This window comes from Felis catus, chromosome A3, assembly GCF_018350175.1.
Source record: "Felis catus isolate Fca126 chromosome A3, F.catus_Fca126_mat1.0, whole genome shotgun sequence".
In the NCBI taxonomy this organism is placed as follows: domain Eukaryota; kingdom Metazoa; phylum Chordata; class Mammalia; order Carnivora; family Felidae; genus Felis; species Felis catus.
Genome location: NC_058370.1, coordinates 55,190,620 through 55,213,519, shown reverse-complemented (window position 1 = coordinate 55,213,519; position 22,900 = coordinate 55,190,620). Strand labels below are relative to the sequence as shown.

Here is a 22,900-nt window from a genome sequence, read left to right as displayed (position 1 = left end):
GAATAGAGGCGTGCCATGTTAGAAAAATTGCAGAAGATGGAGAAAGAAGTTCGAAAATGGCTTTACTGGGGGGCTTATTCCCTCCCAGTAAAAGTGGAGGAAGGGTGCCTGCAGATGTGATTTTCGAGAAGGAAAAAGTTTGTGCAAGGCAGCCCTGTCGCAACCTGAGAAGTTGGAAGTGCTGGCCTCAGGTTTTCTGCAACACGAGTAAGCCACTGCGGTCCTGGGAGCCCCAGGTGCAGGCTACTTGGGACGTCACATGTTCTACCTGGAGGAACCCGGCATTGGCAGGTCTTCCTTCTGGCATCTTGAAGAAGCGCTAAGTGTCTCAGATTTCATTAAAATACCAAGCTAGATCCATTTTTAAACAAGTGCCATATGCTTTGTGCCTCCGGCAAAATCTTCATACGCGGATCAGGGACTTTAAAAACCCTACCTTCGATGCAACACCTCGAAACTAGTTCAGAAGGCAAAATAAGAAGTTGGCTTTTCACAGCTAAATGCACAAATAAAATTCTCAAAGATGCGCTTGGTAGCTAATGACTCTAAGCAAGTAATACACGGTGGTTTCCTCTAAAGAAAGGTGGTAACACACCTACGTAGAAACACAGTTTGTGAGTGTCGGGTGGGTTATTGGGGGCTTTTCAGAAATACTTAAAACAGCAATCGTTCTTTCTCGTAACTAGATCGAGAGTAGTTGATCTGAATCATAATCTGCATCTGGAGAAAGGAATTCGTGCACACAACAAAACCCTGAGGACACTAAGGTATCCTTGACCTGGGTCCTACCCAGGACAAAGGAAAGGGGATAAGAGCCTATGGGGAGAAGACAAGACGTTCTCTTCCACTTGTGCAACCTTTTTGTTTTTTATATTTATTTTTGAGAGAGAGAGAGAGAGAGAGAGAGAGCGAGCTCGAGTGGGGGAGGGCAGAGAGGGAAGGAGAGAAAGAATCCCAAGCAGGCTCCACACTGTCAGCACAGAGCCCAGCGTGGGGCTCAATCCCAGAAACCGTGAGATCATGACCTGAGCTGAAATAAAAAACCAGACGCTTAACTGACTGAGCCGCCCAGACGTCCCTCTGCTTGTACCGTTATAAGCAAATTGCTGAATGTCTATGGTTTCCTCATCTGTAAATGGGAATAATAATCTATGATCAGATGGCTATGAGAAAGAAATGAGAACATACTTTTAGAACATTCTGTATATTTTTTTATCTTATCCAAATACGAGATGTTGTTATTATTTCTTTGATCAGAGCAAAAATTCAGTCTGCATTAGATGCTGTATATATATGTGGAACCTTAAAAGTTAGCTACTTAAGATTAGAGTTTCCCGACTAGGGTGCATGGCCCTGGAGCAGTGAATGGGCTACTGGTGTGTCTAAGGCATTTACCTTCTTAGCCCTCTGATGGTCATTCTAGTATTCCATACAAATATTTTCTGTATGTGTCCTGGGGAAGAAGCAAGGATTGAATAGAGACTGGTGAGGGGCCAAATCCCCAGGCTACACTGTGTCTCCCACGGATCTAGCATTAAATCCTACATCTGCGGCCAGCAGAATTTCAATAGAGGGGACAAGTAGGTCCCATCCACATTTGCTCCAAAAGCATCAGTGGGAGCTCGTCCATCTGGGCCACAGAGTGTAATCCGGGTCAGAAGCAGCCTGGTGTTCACGACTGCCTGGGGCGCTGCTACACTCCAGCCCTTGCCACTCTTACAAAGAGTCCCTACGTCCACCGCCCTTGCTTCTTCTCTGTTCCTGCTGAAACACATCCTTGCCCTTGCTCCGCAATGCTAACTTGTGGCAAATATTAAGTCTTAAGTAAACCACCACTTATATCATGGAAGTGGAAGCCAGGGATTAAACCAGGGCTCCGGGGTTCTAATGCAGGTGAATCTACTACTTTCCAGGTAGGGAACAGGTCGTCGGTTTCACTGGGTCAAAAGCCAGGTTCAGTGCGATAAGCTATGGTTGTGGTTCCCACAACTGAGAACAGCTAACTCCCTGGGCACTTTGTTAAAACGCAGATTGCGGAGCCCCGCCCCCAGAGCTCTGAGTCAGTAGGTCAGGGCAGGGCCTGATAATCTGCATTTGAAACAAGCCCCTGGGTGATGCCCATAGTGTAAGTGCAGAGAACCCCTTCGCCATGAAAATGGCTTAGCCTGGCACGTAATACATTTTAGGCACTACTAAGAAAAATAATCAAAGACTTGCTCCCTTAAAAAGCTTCCCAATTCTGTTCTATTTGAAAACGTCCCCCACGAGTCCTGCCCGAGTTGAGAAACAAACAAACAAAAAAAAAAATCTGGTCTCCTTCAGCAACCTTTTCTTAGAAATTCAGCCACGCGGGGTAACACCTGTTTCTAAACACAGCTCCTTGACGTCTTACCTTTGGCGGCTCTTGCATATTTTTTCATTGCCAATAAAGTTATTGAAATTGAAATATACCATCTGTTTGAGAGTTTGCATCAAAAAGACAGGTGACAGGGTTGCAGGGAATGACGGAGTCAAGCTGTTTCAACAGCGAACTTTCCCATCTGCCAAAATTGACTTTGTTTCTTAGATTTGGCGCTTGTGGACCCGACACATTCTTCCGGCGTAGGAATTAAACATCCATTATTACAAACATCAATTGGTTCTCGAAGCAATATTAACAACTACAGAGAAAGGGCCCACCAAACTTCCTGCCCTTTGGCTTGATTAGAGCCAGCAAAACCAGAAAATTCTATTGGAGATCTATATACATGCTATAATATATATTGTATGCATATATACCTATGTGTATATATGTAAATGTGTATTTTTAAATCTGTGAATTAAAATCTAGATGTGCCTGTGCATACAATGAGTACCTGAGTTCTTTACTGTTTGTGTAAAATAGTTCAAAAGAACTACTTCTCTTTGGCATGGCGCAAGGAGCCTTTCATTCCCTGAGTAGGTCACGGCCCCGCCCCCAGGAGCATACACTGGGCAGGGCCTCAACCACACAGTCAAGTCTCAAGGGCGCCCTTGAGACTTGCACAGGCAGGTGCAGATGGGCAACTCACCCTGAGAAGCTTATAGCCAGGGATGTCCCGCTAGGTACAGGTACAAAGCCACGTGGGGAGAGGGAAGGGCCAGTGACTGTGCTTGAAGGACAGGCAGGTGTCATCGCAAAGGAGCTCACTTCTGGCATACCGGGTCACTGCCCTGTAGGAAGATGCACTCACTTTCCTAATGAGCCTGATGGTGGTGACATGAACTTTCTGGATTGGTCTGGACTACTTAATGCTTTTCACTGCTGCAGGGAGTGCATTCTGTTTTAAAGGCGTCAGGGAAGGAGGTCGGAGCCCTCCACTGCGAGCCCATGCTTGTGCTTGACCACCCCAGTTGCCAGGAAGTCTTCCTTGTACACGTGGCAACTGCCCAGTGCTCTACCAGTGTCCGCCCCCTGACTCCCACCATCCTCTGCTCAGTCTTTCTCATTCGGCCCACACACTGTTTTCCCCTCTTCCCTCCAGGCTTGATGGCTTTCCGGGTTTCAAGTTTATAGCCTGATCGATCTTTTCATAGCTGACCTCAAGGATGAGAAATGAAGAAAGACCCTGGGGGCTCTGTCCTTCCCATCAATTTTAAGCCAGGCCTATGCCCAGCTAAAGATGAGATTCACTGCCCGAACTTGGAGCTTTGCAAAACAGAGGGCAACAGCCTATCAGGGACTCATCTCCGGGTTAGGTCCATCCTTATGAGATGAGGTCAAATCCTCGGAAAGGCTTGGAGAGGCGCCTCCTGGAATCCTTACTCCCCCTTCTGCCGTCCTGTCCTCTAGAAGGCTCTCCTCGGTGTGTCCTCTCCTTGCTCATCAGGGCTCTCCTCCACCTCATAGCCTGGCCTCGTCTCTCCAAGAAGACCTGGCAGAGTCTCTTTGCGGGACTGAGAACAAGAGCCTGAAAAGGAGATGTATAGGGACAAGGAGTTGCAAAGCCGCCTCCCACATAAATGGAAGGGAGTGGGAAAAACATATCTGAAAAGCTCAGTTAAATGGGGCATTGGTATACTATGTTTTCTATGTTTCTATAGGTTTGAAACATATCATAATAAAAAGGTTCAATTTTTTTTAATGTTTATTCATCTTTGAGATGAGAGAGAGAGAGCACAAGTGGGGGAGAGTCAGAGAAAGAGGGGGACACACAATCTGAAGTAGCTCCAGACTCTGAGCTGTCAGCATAGAGCCCGACACAGGGCTCGAACTCACCTGAGGTGAAGTCAGACGCTTAACTGGCTGAACGACTCAGGCACCACATAATTTAAAAAAGGTTTAAAAGTTAGTAAGGAGGGGCGCCTGGGTGGCTCAGTCAGTTAAGTGTTTGACTCTTGGTTTCCGCTCAGGTCACGATCTCCCAGTTCGTGAGATCGAGCCCCGTGTCGGGCTCTGTGATGACAGCACGGAGCCTACGTGAGATTCTCTCTCTCTCTCTCTCTCTCTCTCTCTCTCTCTCTCTCTCCCTCCCTCTCTCTGACCCTCCCCTGCTCACTCGTGCTCGCTCTCTCTCTCTCTCAAAATAAATAAATAAATTTAAAGAAAAAGCAAAGACAGACAGAAGGGGATGGCATCGCGGAGGCAAGCGGGTGTGACAGCAGCACTGGCAAGCCATCAGAGTCACCAGTGCTTCCCAGCAACCTGTTGAGGGTCCTTGCCCAGGGTGGCGCCTCAGGGCACCAGCTGGTGATTCCACATTGAGCTGCCATATGCAGAGGGCAGAGGGAAAGATTCCTTCCTTCCCCTCATGGTGGTTATCAACCACCAAAGCTCTGTTTGGAAAGATCCACGCTTCAGCTGCTGGAAAGGAGAACGGTGTGATTGCATCACAAAGCTTTCTGCACCTCATCTTGGATGGTTTGGGGTGAGGCATTGCTTTTCTTTTCCCCGTGCTTGCGAATGTCACAGACCTGAAACTGCCCACACTCTCGCCATCGTCCTGACCAGACTGGTCCCCCTTTTGGGGTCTTGGTACCCAAAATCTGGTTTCCAGCCCTGGCTCCATGTTTTTAGTGCTTTGAGGACCTTGAGATCTCTTTACTGTATCAGAGCTACTCTTCCAGGCATGAAGATGGCAAGATAGGGCATCCCTGGGGGCTTGGGAAGAAGTCTTTGCTGTGTAGAGGCAAGGTGACAGGACAGCGGTGGTGGGGGTGGTTGAAGGAGCTTGAGGAAACATTGCAGTAAGGTCAGTGTGTGGATGGCAGCATTTCCTTTTTGCTCAGGGTCAAAAGCACCTTCTGTCCTTTGCACGGACTCAGCTCATTGAGGATATCATCAGTGTGCTTCTGCTCACCCCAGAGCACACAGTCAATGCACAGGCTGGTTGTCCTTTCCTTGGCTTGTTTGTCTTCCAACACCTGCATGACCTCCCCATTCTCGAATGAGATGGTTTGGATAGGATCTATAATAAGTACCTCAAATCAGTTCTGTTCCCAGCTTGCTTCTTTCTCGGCTTATCATTCACACCATGGTTCCCGTTCCTCAGAGTGAAAACCACCAGGGCGATGGCGAGTGCTGTTTCAAATTTAAAAAATCAGTAGTAGAACACTCCTTGTTCACTTGTTACCTGTTACGTTGATCTTTAACTTGCTGGTAAAAGTGCTGTTGATTGGGATATTAATAACAAGGCTGTGACCGAAATGCTAAATTATCCTTTTTTTTTTTAATCTTTATTTTATTCTATGTCCTTAGAAAGAGAGAGCATGCGAGAGTGCAAGTGGGGGAGGGGGGCAGAGGGAGAGAGAATCTTAAGCAGTTTCCACGCTCAGCACGAAGCCCGATGTGGGGCTCGATCTCACGACCCTGAAATCATGACCTGAGCAGAAATCGAGAGTTTTGGTTGCAGTGGATTGTACATCACCACTCCCTTCAGTTTGAGATATGGGTGTCCCCCACTAGCTGGAAGTACAGTGTTCCCATGAAACCTTTCATAAGCCGAAATGCTGTCCAGAGGAAGCAATTATTTGTAGTTTCTATGGGAACAACTTTGCGGTGTTCCCAGACCTTAAAGATAACCGCTGTTGGGCTTTTCGGGTACCTGAGGACACATCTTGCTGGTGGATGCACAGAATAAATGGAGATAAGGCCCAGATGCTCACAGACACAGGTCAGAGCTCTGGCGGTGTGATGCTGAGATGCTGAGGGTAGCTCCGGAGAATGGGGTCCATTGTGCACTACCTCTGGGGTGACTCTCTAGAAAACCAATGAAAACAACAGTGAATGCTGTTGTCGCTTTTGGCTTGTTTTGGTAAAAGCAAACTCCTCTTCGGATTTCTTTCCGTTAGCAAAAACCCCGACTAATGTAGGTTTTACGCAAAAGCAAGGTGGCTTACCGAAAACTTCCAGAAAGCGGGGGGATCCCTTTCTCTCTAACGCGGACCATAAGGAGCTTAGAAGAAAAGACACTTCTTGCAGGCACTTGAAGAAGTGGGGGTTGATCAGCGGAAGGCAGGATGAGGGCTTCTGAAGATGAAGACGAAACGCAGGTCAAGAGTGTCTGCTCAGGTCATGATTCCAAGGTTGTGGGATGGAACCCTGCACTGGGCTCTGCTGTGAGGGTGGAGCCCACTTAAGATTCTCTCTCTCCCTTTGTCCCTCTACCTCTCTTTCTCACACACACACACACACACTCTCTCTCTCTCTCTCTCTCTCTCTCTCTCTCTCTAATAAAAATAAATAAACTAATAATTTGAAAAGAGGTACTCAGGGACGCCTGGGTGGCTCAGTCGGTTGAGCATCCAACTTCAGCTCGGGTCATGATCTCACACTCCATGAGTTCGAGCTCCGCGTCAGGCTCTGTGCTGACAGCTCAGAGCCTGGAGCCTGCTTCGGATTCTGTGTCTCCCTCTCTCTCTGCCCCTCCCCTGCTCATGCTTTGTCTCTCTCTGTCTCAAAAATAAATAAAAACATTAAAAAAAATTTTTTTTAAAGTAAAGAGGTACTCAGTGGGGAAAGGATAGTCCCCATAAACATGCTGGGAAAGCTGGATATTCACAAACAAAAGAAACAAATTGGACCCCCATGGCACACCACTCACAAAAAATTAACCAGAAATGGATTAAAGACTTAAATGTAAGACCCCAAACTACTAGAAGAAAACATAAGAAAATGGCTCCTTGACATTGGTCTTGGCAATGATTTTTTGGATATGACACCAACAAGCGACACAAAGCAAAAAGAAACGTGTGGGACCCTGCACCAAACCAAAAAGCTTCTGCACAGGAAAAGAAACAATCGGCAAAATGAAAAGGCAACCAGCAGAATGGGAGAAAATACTTGCAAACCGTGTGTCTGATAAGGGGTTAATATGAAAAATGTGTAAAGAACTCATACAACCCAAGAGCGAAAAAACAACCGGATGGGAAAAAAAATAGGCAAAGGACTTGATTATACCTTTTCCAAAAGAAGACATACAAATGGCCAACAGGTACACGAAAGCAAAAAGCTAAAAATGCAATAAAACCAAAGGAGTACATATTGATAGACATATGGAAATACAACTTTAGGGGCGCCTGGGTGGCGCAGTCGGTTAAGCGTCCGACTTCAGCCAGGTCACGATCTCGCGGTCCGTGAGTTCGAGCCCCGCGTCGGGCTCTGGGCTGATGGCTCAGAGCCTGGAGCCTGCTTCCGATTCTGTGCCTCCCTCTCTCTCTGCCCCTCACCCGTTCATGCTCTGTCTCTCTCTGTCCCCAAAATAAATAAAAACGTTAAAAAAATTTTTTTTTAAAAAAGAAATACAACTTTAGTTGGAAACCTGTCAGGAACTGAGGTAGATTTCCCTGTGTTTGTTTCCTTATACACACACATATGTAACCTATGTAACCTTTCTCCACCTCCTAATAGCTACTTACTCTTAGTTTCTGTTTCCTGGTAGCTTTGGTTTGCCAGGACCCCTTGTATCTATCAGGGTACAGATAGGAAAGAGATCAAGGGATTCTTGTCAAAGGAGAGGCCAGATTAAGGGAAACCCAGGAGGGCTGGAGAAGTATCCTGGGCTAGCAGCCGCGGGAAGCCCAGTCACCCCTAAACCTACATGTTGAGGCAGAGAAGAGCAGGGAACCTGCAGAGAGGGCTGGGCTGTAGGAGAGGCTGCCTGGAGAGGCTGAGAGCTTTGGAGAAGAATAAACCACTGTCAACCACAACCCGGTAGAAGGGAGCCAGAGCAAGAAAGACCGTCCGTCCCTCCCCTCATACCAGCGGCCAAGGGAGCCCAGTCTCCCAGGCAGAGGTAGGGGAGAGAGTGGCCAGGAACTCTAGAGATGCAATGGTAGAATATCCACCATACCCTTGAGGCCTTAAGGCTTCTTTCTGTGTATTCTTTTGTTACATCCCTCCGGGCAGTTGCTTTAGTGACCCACTATTTCTTAGGTCACATTTCCCGCTGAGCGAGTGAGAGCATTTCAGCTCTGCCATCAGTGGCCAGGCTCTGGATTAGCTGCCCTTGGGTCATCTGCCCAGTCCAATCAGGTATATAAGCACACCTCGAAGCTATTGCAGGTTAGGTTTCAGACCGCTGCAATAAAGCGAATATCGAAGCAAAGTGAGTCAAATGACTCTTTTGGTTTCCTGGCATATTATAATTTCCTGTAAGCATATTAAAGTTATGCTTACACTAAACTGTAATCTCTTAAGTATGCAACAGCATTATATCTGAAAAAAACTATGTACATGCCTTAATTTAGCAAAATTTAATTTATTGCTTTTATAAAAAATGCTAGCCATCATCTGAGCTTTCAGTAATTTACAATCTTTTTGCTGGTGGAGGGTCTCGTCTCCATGTTGATGGCTGCTGGCTGATCAGGGTCGTGGTTGCTGAAGGTTGGGGTGGCTGTGGCAATGTCTTTTTTTTTCCTCCTCTTGTTCCCCACCACTGCCATGCTGGCCACTGTAGCAATTTCTTAAAATAAGACAAAGATGAAGTTTGCCACATTGATGGACTCTCTCTCACGAACAATTTCTCTGGAGCACGTGATGCTTTTTGGTAGCAGTTTACCCACAGTAGAACTTCTTTCAAAATTGGAGTCAATCGTCTCAAACCCTGCCTCTGGTGTATCTACTAAGCTCATATAATATTCCCAATCTTTAGTTGGCATTTCAAAAATCCCCACTGCGTCTTCACCAGGAGTAGATTCCATCTCAAGAAATCACTTTCTTTGCTCATCCGCAAGAAGCAACTCCTCACCCATTAAAGTTTTATCATGAGAGCGCAGCAATTCAAACACAGTAATAATGAAAACGTTGGAAATGTTGCAAGAATTACCAAAATGTGACACAGAGACACAAAGTGAGCAAATGCTGTTGGAAAAATGCTGCCGATAGACTCGTCCCACACAGGGTTGCCCCGCACCTTTGATTTGCAAACAAACAAAACGGCAGTGATCTGCAAAGTGCAGTAAAGTAAAGGGAAGTGCCGTAAAACAAGGCATGCCTGTACTGGAAATGGTGAGGAGTGAGGGAACGGGAAACGTACTATAAGCATCCTCGCTCTGGGTAGAGCCACGTCACCTGTTGGCAGGTATACGGCAGATTCAGGTGCACCCGCAGGTATTACCTATAAATGAAGCAATAGCCATTTGTAACATTGTAATTGGTTTCCCTCAGGGCTGTGGGTGATCGAATGCCGTCTGGGATCCAGGCGTGGTGAAAATCACTTCGTGGGTATTCTCCCAATCTTTGCAGCTCCTCTGTAGGGGCCTGATTATTACTCCTATGTTACAGATGAGGAGGTCTTATCAGCCGAGGTCAAGCAGAGGTTAACCTGTCAGACAGAGGGTGCCAGAAAGTAGCAGAGGCAGGCTTTACCCAGCCCAGGCAATCTGACTCCATTCCTGAGCTACCGAACACCGTTCTGACCACACCTATGAGAAATGAAATAAAACTGAATGTTGTCTTTGAAAAGAGCTTATTTTCAGGGAGAGTTTCCTCCTTCCCATCGGCAGTTCCAAAAGTAATCCTCTGCAGCACTACAGTTATCTAAGATATTAGCATTAGGGGAAAGCGGGTGAAGGGCATCTGAGAGCTCCCTGGATTTTTTTCTGATGACTGCATGTGAATCTACATTTCTCTCAAAATAAAGTTAAACAAATATTATAGTAGCAGCATCAACTACCATTTATTCGTTAATTTCAAGTCGACATTGGGCATCTTCTCTGTGCCAGGCACCGTTCTTTCTCTGCTGGGAATATAGCGGAGAACAACACACACACACACACACACACACACACACACACACACACACCCCTGCCCTCATGAAGCTGGCATTCTAATGGAAGCTGGTCTGTGCAAAGCTCATTTGGCCAGGTTCCTTGTCATAAAAGTTATTAAATGCATGCTCATCACAGAAATATTGGCTAACGCTGGATTCACGTCCTTATCCCCATAAAGTAGGTCTGATTAGATTTCCCTAGGCTACTTGACAAGACTCATAATATTTGTGAATACCAAGCCTTGTCCTGAATGGCAAATCAACGAGCCGTTCTTTCTCTCCATTCTGTTTAGAATACTTGTAAAATCTAAACACTGCTCTATTCAAAACGTGCTTGGAAAGTCTCACTCCCTTCTCTCCCCTGCTCGTCTTTGCTCTAGGCTACAGAGAGCATCCAAGTAGGAGGCTGCAGACGCAGTCGGCTGTCATGCAGATGATGAGGCTGTGATTGATGAATTGCAAATCCTGGCTAGTGCTCCCAAAGAAAACGGCTCTCTCTACCATTCCAGTATCCTCCAGATCCAAGACATGCAACCCGCAGACAGGAAATGGCAGCCACCAAAGCGCTGAGGGGAGCCCTTCCAGTCGTTTCTGTCCCGGCTCCAAGTTTTTTCCCATGATGGCCTGCAACAGCTCCACCGTCGAGACCTACCAATACTTGCTGCTGAACGGGAGCAATGTGTCCGACTCCGGGGCCACCCCACCACCCGCCCCCCTCAGGATATCCTTGGCAATAATCATGATGCTGATGATCGTGGTGGGGTTCCTGGGCAATGCTGTCGTCTGCATCATCGTGTATCAGAGGCCAGCCATGCGCTCCGCCATCAACCTGCTGCTGGCCACGCTGGCCTTCTCCGACATCATGCTGTCCTTATGCTGCATGCCCTTCACGGCCGTCACCCTGATCACGGTCCACTGGCACTTTGGGGATTACTTCTGCCGGCTCTCCGCCACCCTTTACTGGTTTTTTGTCCTGGAGGGCGTGGCCATCCTGCTCATCATCAGCGTGGACCGCTTTCTCATCATCGTCCAACGCCAGGACAGGCTGAACCCGCGGCGGGCCAAGAGGATCATCGCCGTCTCCTGGGCGCTGTCGTTCTGCATCTCGGCCCCCTCGCTGGCAGGCCGGACGTTCGTGGAGGTGCCGGCGCGGGCTCCCCAGTGCGTGCTGGGCTACACGGAGTTCGCGGCGGAGCGCGCCTACGTGGTGGCGCTGGTGGTGGCCGTGTTCTTCGTGCCCTTCGGCGTCATGCTGTGCTCCTACCTGTGCATCCTGCACACCGTGCGCAAGAACGCCATCCGCGTGCACAACCAGTCCGACAGCCTGGACCTCAGACAGCTCACCAGGGCCGGCCTGCGGCGGCGGCAGCGGCAACAGCAGGTCAGCTTGGACTTGAGCTTCAAGACCAAGGCCTGCACCACCATCCTGATCCTCTTTGTGGGCTTCTCGCTCTGCTGGCTGCCGCACTCGGTCTACAGCCTCCTGTCCGTGTTCAGCCGGGGGTTCTACTGCAGCTCCTCCTTCTACACCACCAGCGCCTGTGTCCTGTGGCTCAGCTACCTCAAGTCTGTCTTCAACCCCATCGTCTACTGCTGGAGAATCAAAAAATTCCGCGAGGCCTGCGTAGAGTTGCTGCCCCAGACCGTCCAAATCCTCCCCAAAGTGCCTGAGCGGATCAGAAGGAGAATCCAGCCAAGCACCGTCTATGTGTGCAATGAAAACCAGTCCGCGGTTTAAGGGACGGGAGGGAGGATTGCGCGGAAGGTTCCAGGACCGAGCTCAGAGTCCTGGCACTTTAGCCCTAGCCAGCATTTCCGGTGGCCCTGTAAGCACAAAGGTACGCCTCTGTTACCAGATAAGCTGCTGCTTCAAGTTGGCAAGATGAATTATTTTTTTTTTCTTGCTACAGGAGAGCAGTATGTGGGTCTGATAGAAACTGGAAGGTAGTTGGGACAAAGTGGGGATGGGGTGGGCTGTGTGGGCAGGAAGTTAGGGAAGAGGAGGGGTCAGGGAGGAAGGCTCTGTCCAAAGGGCTCCCAGTACTCCTGCTTAAGAGAAACCCTGTGGTGCCATATTCTGACATGAGAAACCCAGTAGCTGTCATCTCACAGGTTACCCCTCATTTTATTTGATGCCAGTATTCTTAACAGGTCCTTATGTTTGTGGCAGGTGGGGAAACAAGCAAGGATCTCTGTGTTGGTCGGCTGTACATCTCTGATCATGCCGAATCATCCTTTCTATAAACCAGAATCATGCTGGGAAGCAGAGCGAGCCCCTGTGCTAGTCAGTTCCCCAGTGTGACACATGGGAGGCCTCAGTGGCTTGAAGCCCAGAGAATGATCTGGGGCCGTTCAGCTGAGGGCTCGTGCATGTACCGAGCCCCTCCTACCTGGCCCAGCTCTGTCCCCTGTGCCCTGAAGCCCTTCACCCTGCCTGCCTGCCGTAACTGTGACTGTCCTCTCTCTTTCCCTCCACTGTTCCCCGCCTCTCCCTTTGTTTTATCCCATCCATCCATCGCACAGGAAAAAAAAAGAAAGAAAGAAAGAAAGAAAGAAAGAAAGAAAGAAAGAAAGAAAGAAAGAAAACCACTCCTCCCGTAATTCATCTTTTCAGCAAGTGTCTGTAGTGACTTGCTTTCAGTTTCAGAAGCGGTCAGTAGGCTTTGTTTACATGTTTCCTCTCAACTCCCTGAGGCTGCAGGTTTTGTGAGCTGCTACATGGACTTCAGCGCTGGGGCTGCCGGCAGGGGGCATCATACACACAGACCCAGTTCCCCATTGAGCTCTCCTCCTACCTCACTCAGAGCCGCCCGCCCGTCTGACTGCTGCAGTCTGGGCCACCTACCCCAACCTGGGGCTTCCCACCCCAGGCGGGCCTGGGAGCCCACGACTAAAGCTGCCTGGAGGGGGACCTTTCTGCTTGTGCCGCACACTTGGCCGCCGTGCACAGGGCCACCCATCGCTACCAGGAGCTTCCGATGTTGGCGGATGATTTTCAAGTTCAGGCAGGCCGCTGACTCCACCGAGGTCTCCTCAGAGTTTCAGATCCGAAGAGAACGGGAAGTTTAAGGAGAGATTCAGAAAATCTGATTCCGAGTCCAACTCAGCAGGGAACCAGTCACGCGAGCGTGTTCATTTTACCTCGCTTCTCTGGGTCTCAGTGTCCCCATTTGCCAAGTGAGGAAGGAAGTCTAGATGATCTCCAGTGCCCCTCTCTCAGATTCCAAATGTATATGTTTTCTACTCAGAGTCACCAGATCCCCTGCATTTATTAAGTGCCTACTGGATGCAAGGCACTGTTGGGGGGGTTAGTGATGAATATGGCATGGGCTACGAGCAGAAGCAGCTGTCCAATTTATTTTAGGATGATGGTGACTCCCAACTTGGCCTAACAGCACAGAAGCTCTCTTTGTGTCTCTTTTCTTATTTCCTTTCCAAGATTGTGTTAAGAGGCCAACTAATGCTCTCTTCCTGCAGTACTGGTGACAGAGGCAAAGAAAGAGAACATAATTTACATTAATCTAAGCCTAGAGGAAGGTCTGTGAAGAAAATAACACTTCTTTCCCACCCACTCCCCATCCTTTTGTATTCAGACGAGACAGAGAGATGTAGAGACTGAAGTCTGGCAATCGGCGTGTGATTGATTGAGGTGGGTCCCATCGATTCTGTGTCCCTAGTGCACCGAGTAAGGCCACGGTTTGCCTTCAGTTCCCACGAGGCAACTAGCGTGGCCTCCGTGGTGTCCAAAAATACAGCCAGACCAGCCAGGGTAACAGGCCACTGGGCACCTCCCCTCTGGGGGGCATTTAAGAGAATGTTCTTGAGGAGCAAAAAAGAAATCACACACTGAATGAATGAAGGTATCGAAATTTATATCACTCAGTGTTATATGACGTATGCTGGACAGTAATATATATGTTTTAAAATAATAATTTTGTATATATTTTAAATAAAGTATTACTGCTCTTTCGGTGTATAAGACTATGTCCTTACCAAAATTAGCACCAGGGCCATCAATAGTAAGCCACAAATCTGGTGTCTACCCCTCGTAGGACAACTTCAGGAAATCTAGAACCTTGAAATTGCTAACCAAGCACAAATGACTACAGGATATTAACGCGATAAGATGACCACGGGGAGACTATTTAAACAATGGGGGGGGGGGTCACAACTGGAGCTCCCAACTAAAAATCATTCATGGCCCCACTAAGTAACTCCAGCTAATTAGTCTTCACCTCTGACTTCAGCCTGCCACCTTCAGAATTCTCCCCCACTTCAATGAGCCCTTAATGAACTTCGCTTTCCTAAAATAGTGCATAACTACCAAGTTCTTACATCTTTCCCTGAGGCTTGCGGTCAAGCCCTCTGTTGGCTTTTGGTTTATATCTTCTCTTTTTTAAATTTTTTTTTTCAATGTTTATTTTTTTTTTTTTGGGGGACAGAGAGAGACAGAGCATGAATGGGGGAGGGGCAGAGACAGAGGGAGACACAGAATCGGAAACAGGCTCCAGGCTCTGAGACATCAGCCCAGAGCCTGACGCGGGGCTCGAACTCACGGACCGCGAGATCGTGACCTGGCTGAAGTCGGACGCTTAACCGACTGCGCCACCCAGGCGCCCCGGTTTATATCTTCTCTTTAGCCCTGGGGCACCTGACTTTTTTTCTGTGGGGCCTGGGCAGTGACTGTGGTAACAACTATCTCAGAAGCTCCTGGGGAGAGCCTAGCCTCAGACTGTCAAACTAATACTGACTACCCCTAAAAATCCAGTCCCTCCTTGTCTTGAATCTTGATTCCCTGTGGCTGGGGCGAAATAAAAGCAAAGTTTCGTTAGGACGTTCTGATAGCCAAGCTGAGCAAGAAAAGTCTAGATCAATTCCCACGTTGCTGCACTGAGCCCTGGGAACGTTTTCCCCAACATCATTTACAGCACATGTTTTTTTTGGACTAAAACCCCCACCATGTTTGGTATTTCCTACATGGCTCTGCTTGCTTCAGCTGAGAGTGATGGATAAGGTACGGGCTGTGCCACAAAGCAGTGTGGCTCGGACACTCGAAGTTGGGGGAATGCCCAGAGACCAGGCATTTGCTGTTATGGAAACGCACGGGCAGTGGCGTGCGGAGGGCGCGTGCTCTGGGATGGGACAGTCCAGACCCCAGGGCCACCTTGCTCTCCGTGGGATTCTGGGTAAGTCATGGAGCATTTTTGCACCTCAGCTTCCTCATCTCCTAAATGGCAGAACTACCCCAGCCAGGGGGCCTCCATGAAGAAGAAGTGAAATAATGTGTATAAAGGATCTAGCTCAGGGCCCGGTCCAGGGTAGAGGCTGAATGAACGGTGGCCATAATGATCACGGTTGTATTGCCAACTTGTTTTATGGCGAAGATTTGTTCTTTGGGGGCAAGCGTAGAAATTTGTTTCGGAGACTGGCTCTTCAGTCCAAATCCTAAGATTTCAGGGCTCAGCTGACAAGAACACAGCACGCAGCGAGGCCCGGAGCATGGGTTTGACTTCAAAGGGCAAATTTCTCAGTGGCCGGCACTGCACCATTTCATTCCACTGGAAGCTCTCCCTGGGCGGTGAGTTGGCCTCCCAGCCCTGCTGGTGGAATGGGCTGGATGGGAGTGGGGGGGGGGCGGGGGATGCACCCCCATTCCCATGCCTGGGAAAGCATCCTAAGGTGCACATGCGGCTGTTCCGAGGGCGGTTCTGAGGTCTGCAGAGAGCAGAGTGTCATAGTTAGGACCACAGGGAGGCAGGAAGGAGAAAGGAAAATGGCTTTAAGACAATAACCTTGCTTCCCTTGGTCCCGGGGCAGCTAGGTGAGACCTCCGCTTGTGGGGTTGCTCAGTTATCAGGTTCCTTGGATCCAGTTTCCCACTAACCCTCCAGGGCACTGTCCTTATCTTTGTGGTTGGCCGAAGCCAGGTTCGGGTTTGCCTCCTGAGGAGAGGAACAATGGCATAAGACACATCACACTCCCCTGATCTTTCCTGGCCAAGAGCCGAGTCACGTGACCACAGCCAGCTGCACAGCAGGCTGGGAAATGGAGTCCCTGCCTAGTGGGGAGAGAGGATGTGCCCAGCCACAGCTTTCTTAGCATGGAAGGGGAGAAGGATTTGGTGGATTCCCAGCAGTTTCTGCCAAAATATTCCACGATTTTGAAAAACAAGGGATCCTAGCACACAGACAAATTCTGAAATCCTGAGCACAAATTTCATAAGTGAGCTCTGCTCGTTGTAAAATAAAAACACCTCTACTGCATCAACCCAACAGTGGTGTCTCTCCACCTCTAGCCGTCAACATAAAGGGACCTACATCCACAGAGAAAACCCGCATGCATTTATGCCTGTGCCATAAGGAGAGAAAGCGGCCACATTTAATATTTCAGGCACAAAAGAAGAACGACATGAGAGCTAAACTATTTGAAAATTTGCAGCTACGGGGCACCTGGGTGGCTCAGTGGGTTAAGCATCCGACTTCAGCTCGGGTCATGATCTCATGGTTCGTGGGTTCGAGCCCTGAGTCTGGCTCCGGAGCCTGGAGCCTGTTTCGGCTTCTGTGTTGCCCTCTCTCTGTGCCCCTCCCCTGCTCTCTCTTTCTCTCTCTCTCAAATGTTAAAAAAATAAAAAGAAAAGAACATTTGCAGCTACAAAGAAATGAATTTGGTCAGGATAAAAAAAAAATTACTATTTCAAACAACAGTCAACAGTGATGGAGACCAACTCTAAGAAGTTAAATATGTTCAAGGCAAGAGCATAATTTCAAAATTGTGCCTATTGCAAGGTAGAGACTGGTTGCCCGTGGCAAGAGGGTGAGGGCGGGGGCACAGGCTGGGCTGAGGCGATTGAACTCTCCACGGAAACGGAGGGCCCGGGCACCCTAGCTGGGAGGCTGGCGTTTTGATTCTGTAAGAATAAAAGGAGGTTTGAACGCAAAAGCATGGTGTGTGTGTGTCTGTGTGCGTGCACCCGCATTACTGAGGCAGGTGTCCAAAGTTGCTTTAGCAGACAGTTCCAGTCTACCTTCTGCTCCCTCGCTTTTCATGCTGGAGAATCCAGGACAAGATATTAGAGGAACAAGAGAGCTTCCTGAGACTGCCTGGCCCAGAGAGAGAACCAGGAGGGGCTACTGCACAAATATATTTTCTTTTTTTTTTTTTAATATTTATTTATTTATTTATTAGAGAGAAAGAGAGAGCGAGCGCGCACAGAGGAAGGGCAGAGAGAGGGGGAGAGAGAGAATCTTAAGCAGGCTCCATGCTGACAGTCCAAAGCCCGACTCTGGGCTCTGTCTCATCACTGCGAGATAGTGACCTGAGCAGATATCAAGAGTCAGAAGCTTAACCGACTGAGCCCCCCCAGGTGCCCCTACAGATATTTTCTTCTGATTAGTCTGATAGGAGCAGAACTTACCCGTATGAGAAACACTTGAATGTGACCAGAACTTTACCTTGTTTCGATCACAAATCTGAGGGTACTAATACACAAGTTCAGCCTTCTGAGGTGCTCAGATAAATGCCCGAAGACCCCGGGGTAATAAGAACAGATCCTTGGGGCGCCTGCGTGGCTCAGTCGGTTGAGCGTCCAGCTCTCGATTTTGGCTCAGGTCGCGATCTCACGGTTCGTGGAATTGAGCCCCACGGTGGGGGGGTTCTGCACTGACAGCACAGAGCCTGCTTGGGATTCTCTCTCTCTCTCTCTCTCTCTCTCTCTCTCTCTCTCTGCCCCTCCCCCCCCATGCTCTCTCTCTCTCAAAAATAAATAAATAAACATTAAAAAAGAAGAAGAAAGAATAGATCCCTTGCATTGGATCTGTGCTTTCCACCCCCTCTGTGTTCTTAGCTGCTGCCTTCGCCAATCACTGCAGTTGAGGGGGGAAATAGCCAAGCTCATCTTCAGAAACATTTTTAAAGACAGATTTGTTGCTCCTTATTAACTGTCCTTGAGGGACTGTATTTCTCATTTCCTCCCGCACTGAAATGCTGCTGCCCTATTCCCTTGTCGCAGTCTTTTTCTGTTGCGTCACGAAGTCTTCCAATGTTTTATTAAATCATGAAGAGAGGGTCACTAACCTCGCCATAAAAGACAAACAAGACTGAACAATTTAAAAAATGCATATGGAAAAGTTGAAAACGGAGTTTGCTTTCAAAGTGTGAACAAAGGCAAGGGGGAAACATTATGGGAAACAGGAGGCTCTTTCTCCCCAATGTTTCCCACACTTTCTGGAATTTGCTGGGCCTCTCTGGAAGCGGTCAGTCCAGGCTACTCGGAGGGTTTCATCCCCCTTGTGGAGAGCCCTGGGGCTTCCAACATGCATCCACCTGAGACCTGCATGGTGGTTGGGGGAATTCTGGGTTCACTCAGGCCCAGTTGAGACTCCTGCCTTCTTCCCCATTCCTGACAGGGAGGATGTCCCATAATATTTTGTCACCTGGAGTTTGATCTCTGTTACACTTTGTGTGAGCCTCTTCTGCCTAGAGGTCTTCTTCATTCCCTGATCCTTTCTCTAGTTTTCTCCAATCTTTCTTTCTCCTTCTGACAATACAATAGATACATATGGGTAAGCTTTCAACTAGATATGAGAGGATACTATTAAAGTTTAGATTTAGATTCTGTAAAAGAATGATATAGTCTCCATCCTAATGAATGAATGTTTGCTGGCCTTAAGGAAAGTTGTAAACATCATATCTACTAATTTTTTTTTTTCAATTGTAGATTTTTTGTGGGGCACCTGGGTGGCTCAGTTGGTTAAGTGTCCGACTTCGGCTCAAGTCATGATCTCATGGTTCGTGAGTTCAAGCCCCACGTCAGGCTCTGTGCCGACAGCTCAGAGCCTGGAGTCTGCTTCAGATTGTGTCTCTCTCTCCTTCTCTCTCCCTGCCCCTCCCTTACTAGTGCTCTGTCTCTCTCTCTTACAAAAATAAACTTTAAAAAAATCTCAATGATAGGTTTTTTATTTCAGTTATAATTTGCTGCTTGTAGAGATGAAAACAGTAATTGAATTTTTTTACCCCAGCACAAAGAAAATTAAACATGTTCTAATCTTTTGTAATAAAAAAACACAATTGTATTCATATGTGATAAATATAAAAAGTTATATTTTCTTTTGCAAAGCTCAGATCATGCTATATACCACACTAAAAGTCTGTAGCCTAGTATTTTTGGTTTTTAAAATTTTGTTTTTGTTTTTGTGGGTTTTTTGAAGTGCTTTCTAATGGCTGGAGATCTTCCATTGTGTGGATGCACCATAAGCTAATTACCTGAAGTACTCCCTGTTTTTTGCATAATTTTTTTCTATTTTTCATTATTTTTTAAAAATGCTATGGGGCGCCTGGGTGGCGCAGTCGGTTAAGCGTCTGACTTCAGCCAGGTCACGATCTCGCGGTCCGTGAGTTCGAGCCCCGCGTCAGGCTCTGGGCTGATGGCTCAGAGCCTGGAGCCTGTTTCCGATTCTGTGTCTCCCTCTCTCTCTGCCCCTCCCCCGTTCATGCTCTGTCTCTCTCTGTCCCAAAAATAAAAATAAAAAAAGTTGAAAAAAAAAATAACCATTTAAAAAAAAATGCCGTAATGAACATCCTTGGCATAAATTTCTCCACCAAGCCACTGACTGTTTTCTTAAAATAAACTCGAAAAGTGGAACTCGTGGCTTTTCGGGCAATAATAATTTTTTTTTTTTAGAAAGTCTATGGCAATTTACTCTCTCACCAGATGTACTTAAGAATTGCCAACAACTTGAGAAACTGCATGGGCAGGTCATAAAGCACTTCCCATTAACCACCAATGGCCCCTCAGCCAACAAGCTGGGCAGAGGCTCCTTTGGGCCTCACTTGGGTTATGAATTGGGGCATCAAGGTTTCTGGGAGAGAAAACACGCAGCCATTTTGACCAAGGAGGCATTATTCAAGAGCTCTGCACTTTTGCAAAGGCTAAGGCCAATGAATACATATTCACTAATTACATATGGAAAAGTGTCACAGAAATAACTGTTAAAGATATTACACCTCTCCGGGGTGCCTGGGTGGCTCAGTCGGTTGAGCATCCGACTTCGGCTCAGGTCATGATCTCAGGTCCGTGAGTTCCAGCCCCACGTCAGACTCTGTGCTGACAGCTCAGAGCCTGGAGCCTGCTTCGGAGTCTGTGTCTCCCTCTCTCTCTCTGCCCCTCCCCCACTCATGCTCTGTTTCTCTGTCAAAAATAAACATTAAAAAAAAAAAAAAAAGATATTACACCTCTCCAGAAACCAATTTGGGCTGACAGGATTATTTGTGGCAATCTCAGGCCAGCTTGAGTCAGCCAGACTCGAGACACCCTTTGAACACAGCAGAAGTCTGGCTGGCTGGTGGGCCGGGCCTAGGAAGCGTTTCCAGACCCTTCTGTTTTCCGTTTCTCACCTTTATATCTCTAAGACAACCTTTTTTACCCTGCTGTTAGAAGCATATTAAGTGTTTAAGTTCAATTCTCTGAACTGAGAGGCAGAGTAGAATACAGTTGTGGCTTCCCCTGGTGGCCTAAACAAAAGGCAGTATTAAGCTCATCTCTTATTTTCTGTCTTCTGATGCTTTGCTGCCCGTGGAGAGGATGCCACTTTCAGGGCTAGTTAATTCCCAGAGGGAGTATACTGCTCGCCTACCAGTGCATCTCTTAGATACAAATCACCAATTCAGAGCCCACACCCACCACCTCCTCTCGGGCTCTCATGCTCTGGACCACTGTCCCCCTGCCCTGATCAGCCCAGCACCTGGGACCAGACATCCAGCCTCTATACCCCCGAGCCTGCTGAAATCCAAACTACCCGACCCTAAGCCTGTTTCCCCTGCCTGACCCATTCCTTCCCTGGCAACCACAATAAAGACTCTTTAGTGCCCACAATACCCACCCACGCACTCCTTGTACATCCTGACCAACGCTGGTGATTCCTCGTGTGACCCCTATGGTGTGGCATAGCCCCTCTTCCCGGGACCTGAGTATCAAAACTATCTTTTCTTTCTTTTTTGTTTTTAAAAATTTTTTTAATGTTTGTTTATTTTTGAGAGAGAGACAGAGCACAAGTTGGGGAGGGGCACAGAGAGAGAGACACACACAGAATCCGAAGCAGGCTCCTGGCTCTGAGCTGTCAGCACAGAGCCCGACGTGGGCTCGAACTCACAGACTGAGAGATCGTGACCTGAGCCGAAGTCGGTTGCTTCACCAGCTGAGCCACCCAGGCGCCCCCCAAACTATCTTTTCAATAGCAATCATCTCCTGGTCTGCCGGCTTTACCATACCTCAAATCTTCTGTTCATAGAGTATATTTTATTTTATTTTTTTAACGTTTATTTTTGAGAGCGAGAGCATATGCATGCGTGAGAGGGGGAAGAGCAAAGGGCGGGGGAGGCAGAGGATCTGAAGCGGGCTCTGCGATGACAGTGGACAGCCCGATGCAGGGCTTGAACTCACAAACCGTGAGATCATGACCTGAGCCGAAGTCGGACGCACAACCCGCTGAGCCACCCAGTAGCCCCAATACACTACATTTTAAAATGAAGGATTCTCCAAATAAACTGGCTAAAACAATTTGTGTTGTCTTTTTGGTGGAGTCCCTTCCCCATCACTAGGAACTATGTGAAGATTAAGAGTTGGTGGTGGTTGGACAGTTGGTCTTCCCACAGCACAGTCACTTGTGTTTTTGCTTCTGCTGAGAAATGGGATGAAGCCTCAGCCCCCAGCCTCATCTGGCATCACCCGCTGCCTTCTCCCCGGGCTGCAAACTGAGTCTCTATTTTTAAGGGGCAATCATCCTCCCCACCTCCAGGCTTGGCTCTGCTCTTCCCTCTCCCCAGAGCGCTGCCTTTCCTACCGAGGGCTCCTCGTCTGTGCCGCGGACCTGCACTGCCTCCTCTTGGCATTCGTCCCACTGGGTCGTAATGATCTCCACGGTGAGCTCCGGCAGGGCTGAGACCGGATGTGTCTGTTTCGCTGTTTTATCCACAGCGCTTAGCACAATGCCTGGCACAGAGCGATCTTCCAACATGCGCTTGGGGGACGAGTGAATGATTGAGTGTTATGAATGACGGAATCATGAATTGAGAAGGGAAAACAAAAGTCCCCAGCCCCAAGCCTCCTCACGGCAGCCGGAGCCTTGACCAACGGAAACAGGCTGGTTCCCATTTGCCGCGGCAGTTCCCCGGGGTGCGTGTGTTTGGAAGAAGCAGGGAATACAGCTCTCACCATCCCAGGCCCCGACGCGTACTACACACCGCATGCTGTCTACACCCGTATGCTGTCGCTTTCTTGCTCTCCCAGGAAAGTGAGGAGGAGAGTGCCCCCCTTCCTTCCTACCCTGAGTTTAAGTTCAGGCTCCACACTCCTGGGACCTACTTGAAGCAGGAAGGGGAGCCATATTTGAACAACAGCCTAAGGGGCATGACCAGGAATCTGGGGGCAGGCATACCTCCTTCCCTCCCCAGAAGACGTTCCAGAGGTTTGTGTAAAGAGAGCTTGGAAAAATCATGGAAAACGAGCACACCTTCGATAGGAGGCCTGCTAGGGAAGCCCCCTTGCCCTCTGCCGGTCTGCTCATCATAGGCTCTGGCTTGTAGGACAGCTGCTCTGGCTTTGGCCACTTTGTCACATAAGCTAGTCTGGGCCTTGGTTCTGAATCAAGCTTTACGTAGATTCTTGCAAGTGAACA

The 22,900-nt window shown here is 48.3% G+C and overlaps 1 protein-coding gene across 1 annotated transcript; it reads left to right on the top strand.

The window, feature by feature from the left end:
- Positions 1 to 10,646: 10,646 nt before the first annotated feature.
- GPR45 (G protein-coupled receptor 45) lies at positions 10,647 to 12,176 on the top strand. Its single transcript, XM_023250916.2, has one exon. It carries the CDS (start codon positions 10,681 to 10,683, stop codon positions 11,965 to 11,967), a length of 1,287 nt encoding a protein of 428 aa, XP_023106684.1. The 5' UTR covers positions 10,647 to 10,680; the 3' UTR covers positions 11,968 to 12,176.
- The last annotated feature ends 10,724 nt before the right edge of the window (positions 12,177 to 22,900 follow it).

What these genes read in the sequence shown, in the direction of transcription:
- GPR45 (XM_023250916.2), top strand. Translation starts at nt 10,681, where the DNA reads ATGAATTGCAAATCCTGGCTAGTGCTCCCAAAGAAAACGGCTCTCTCT.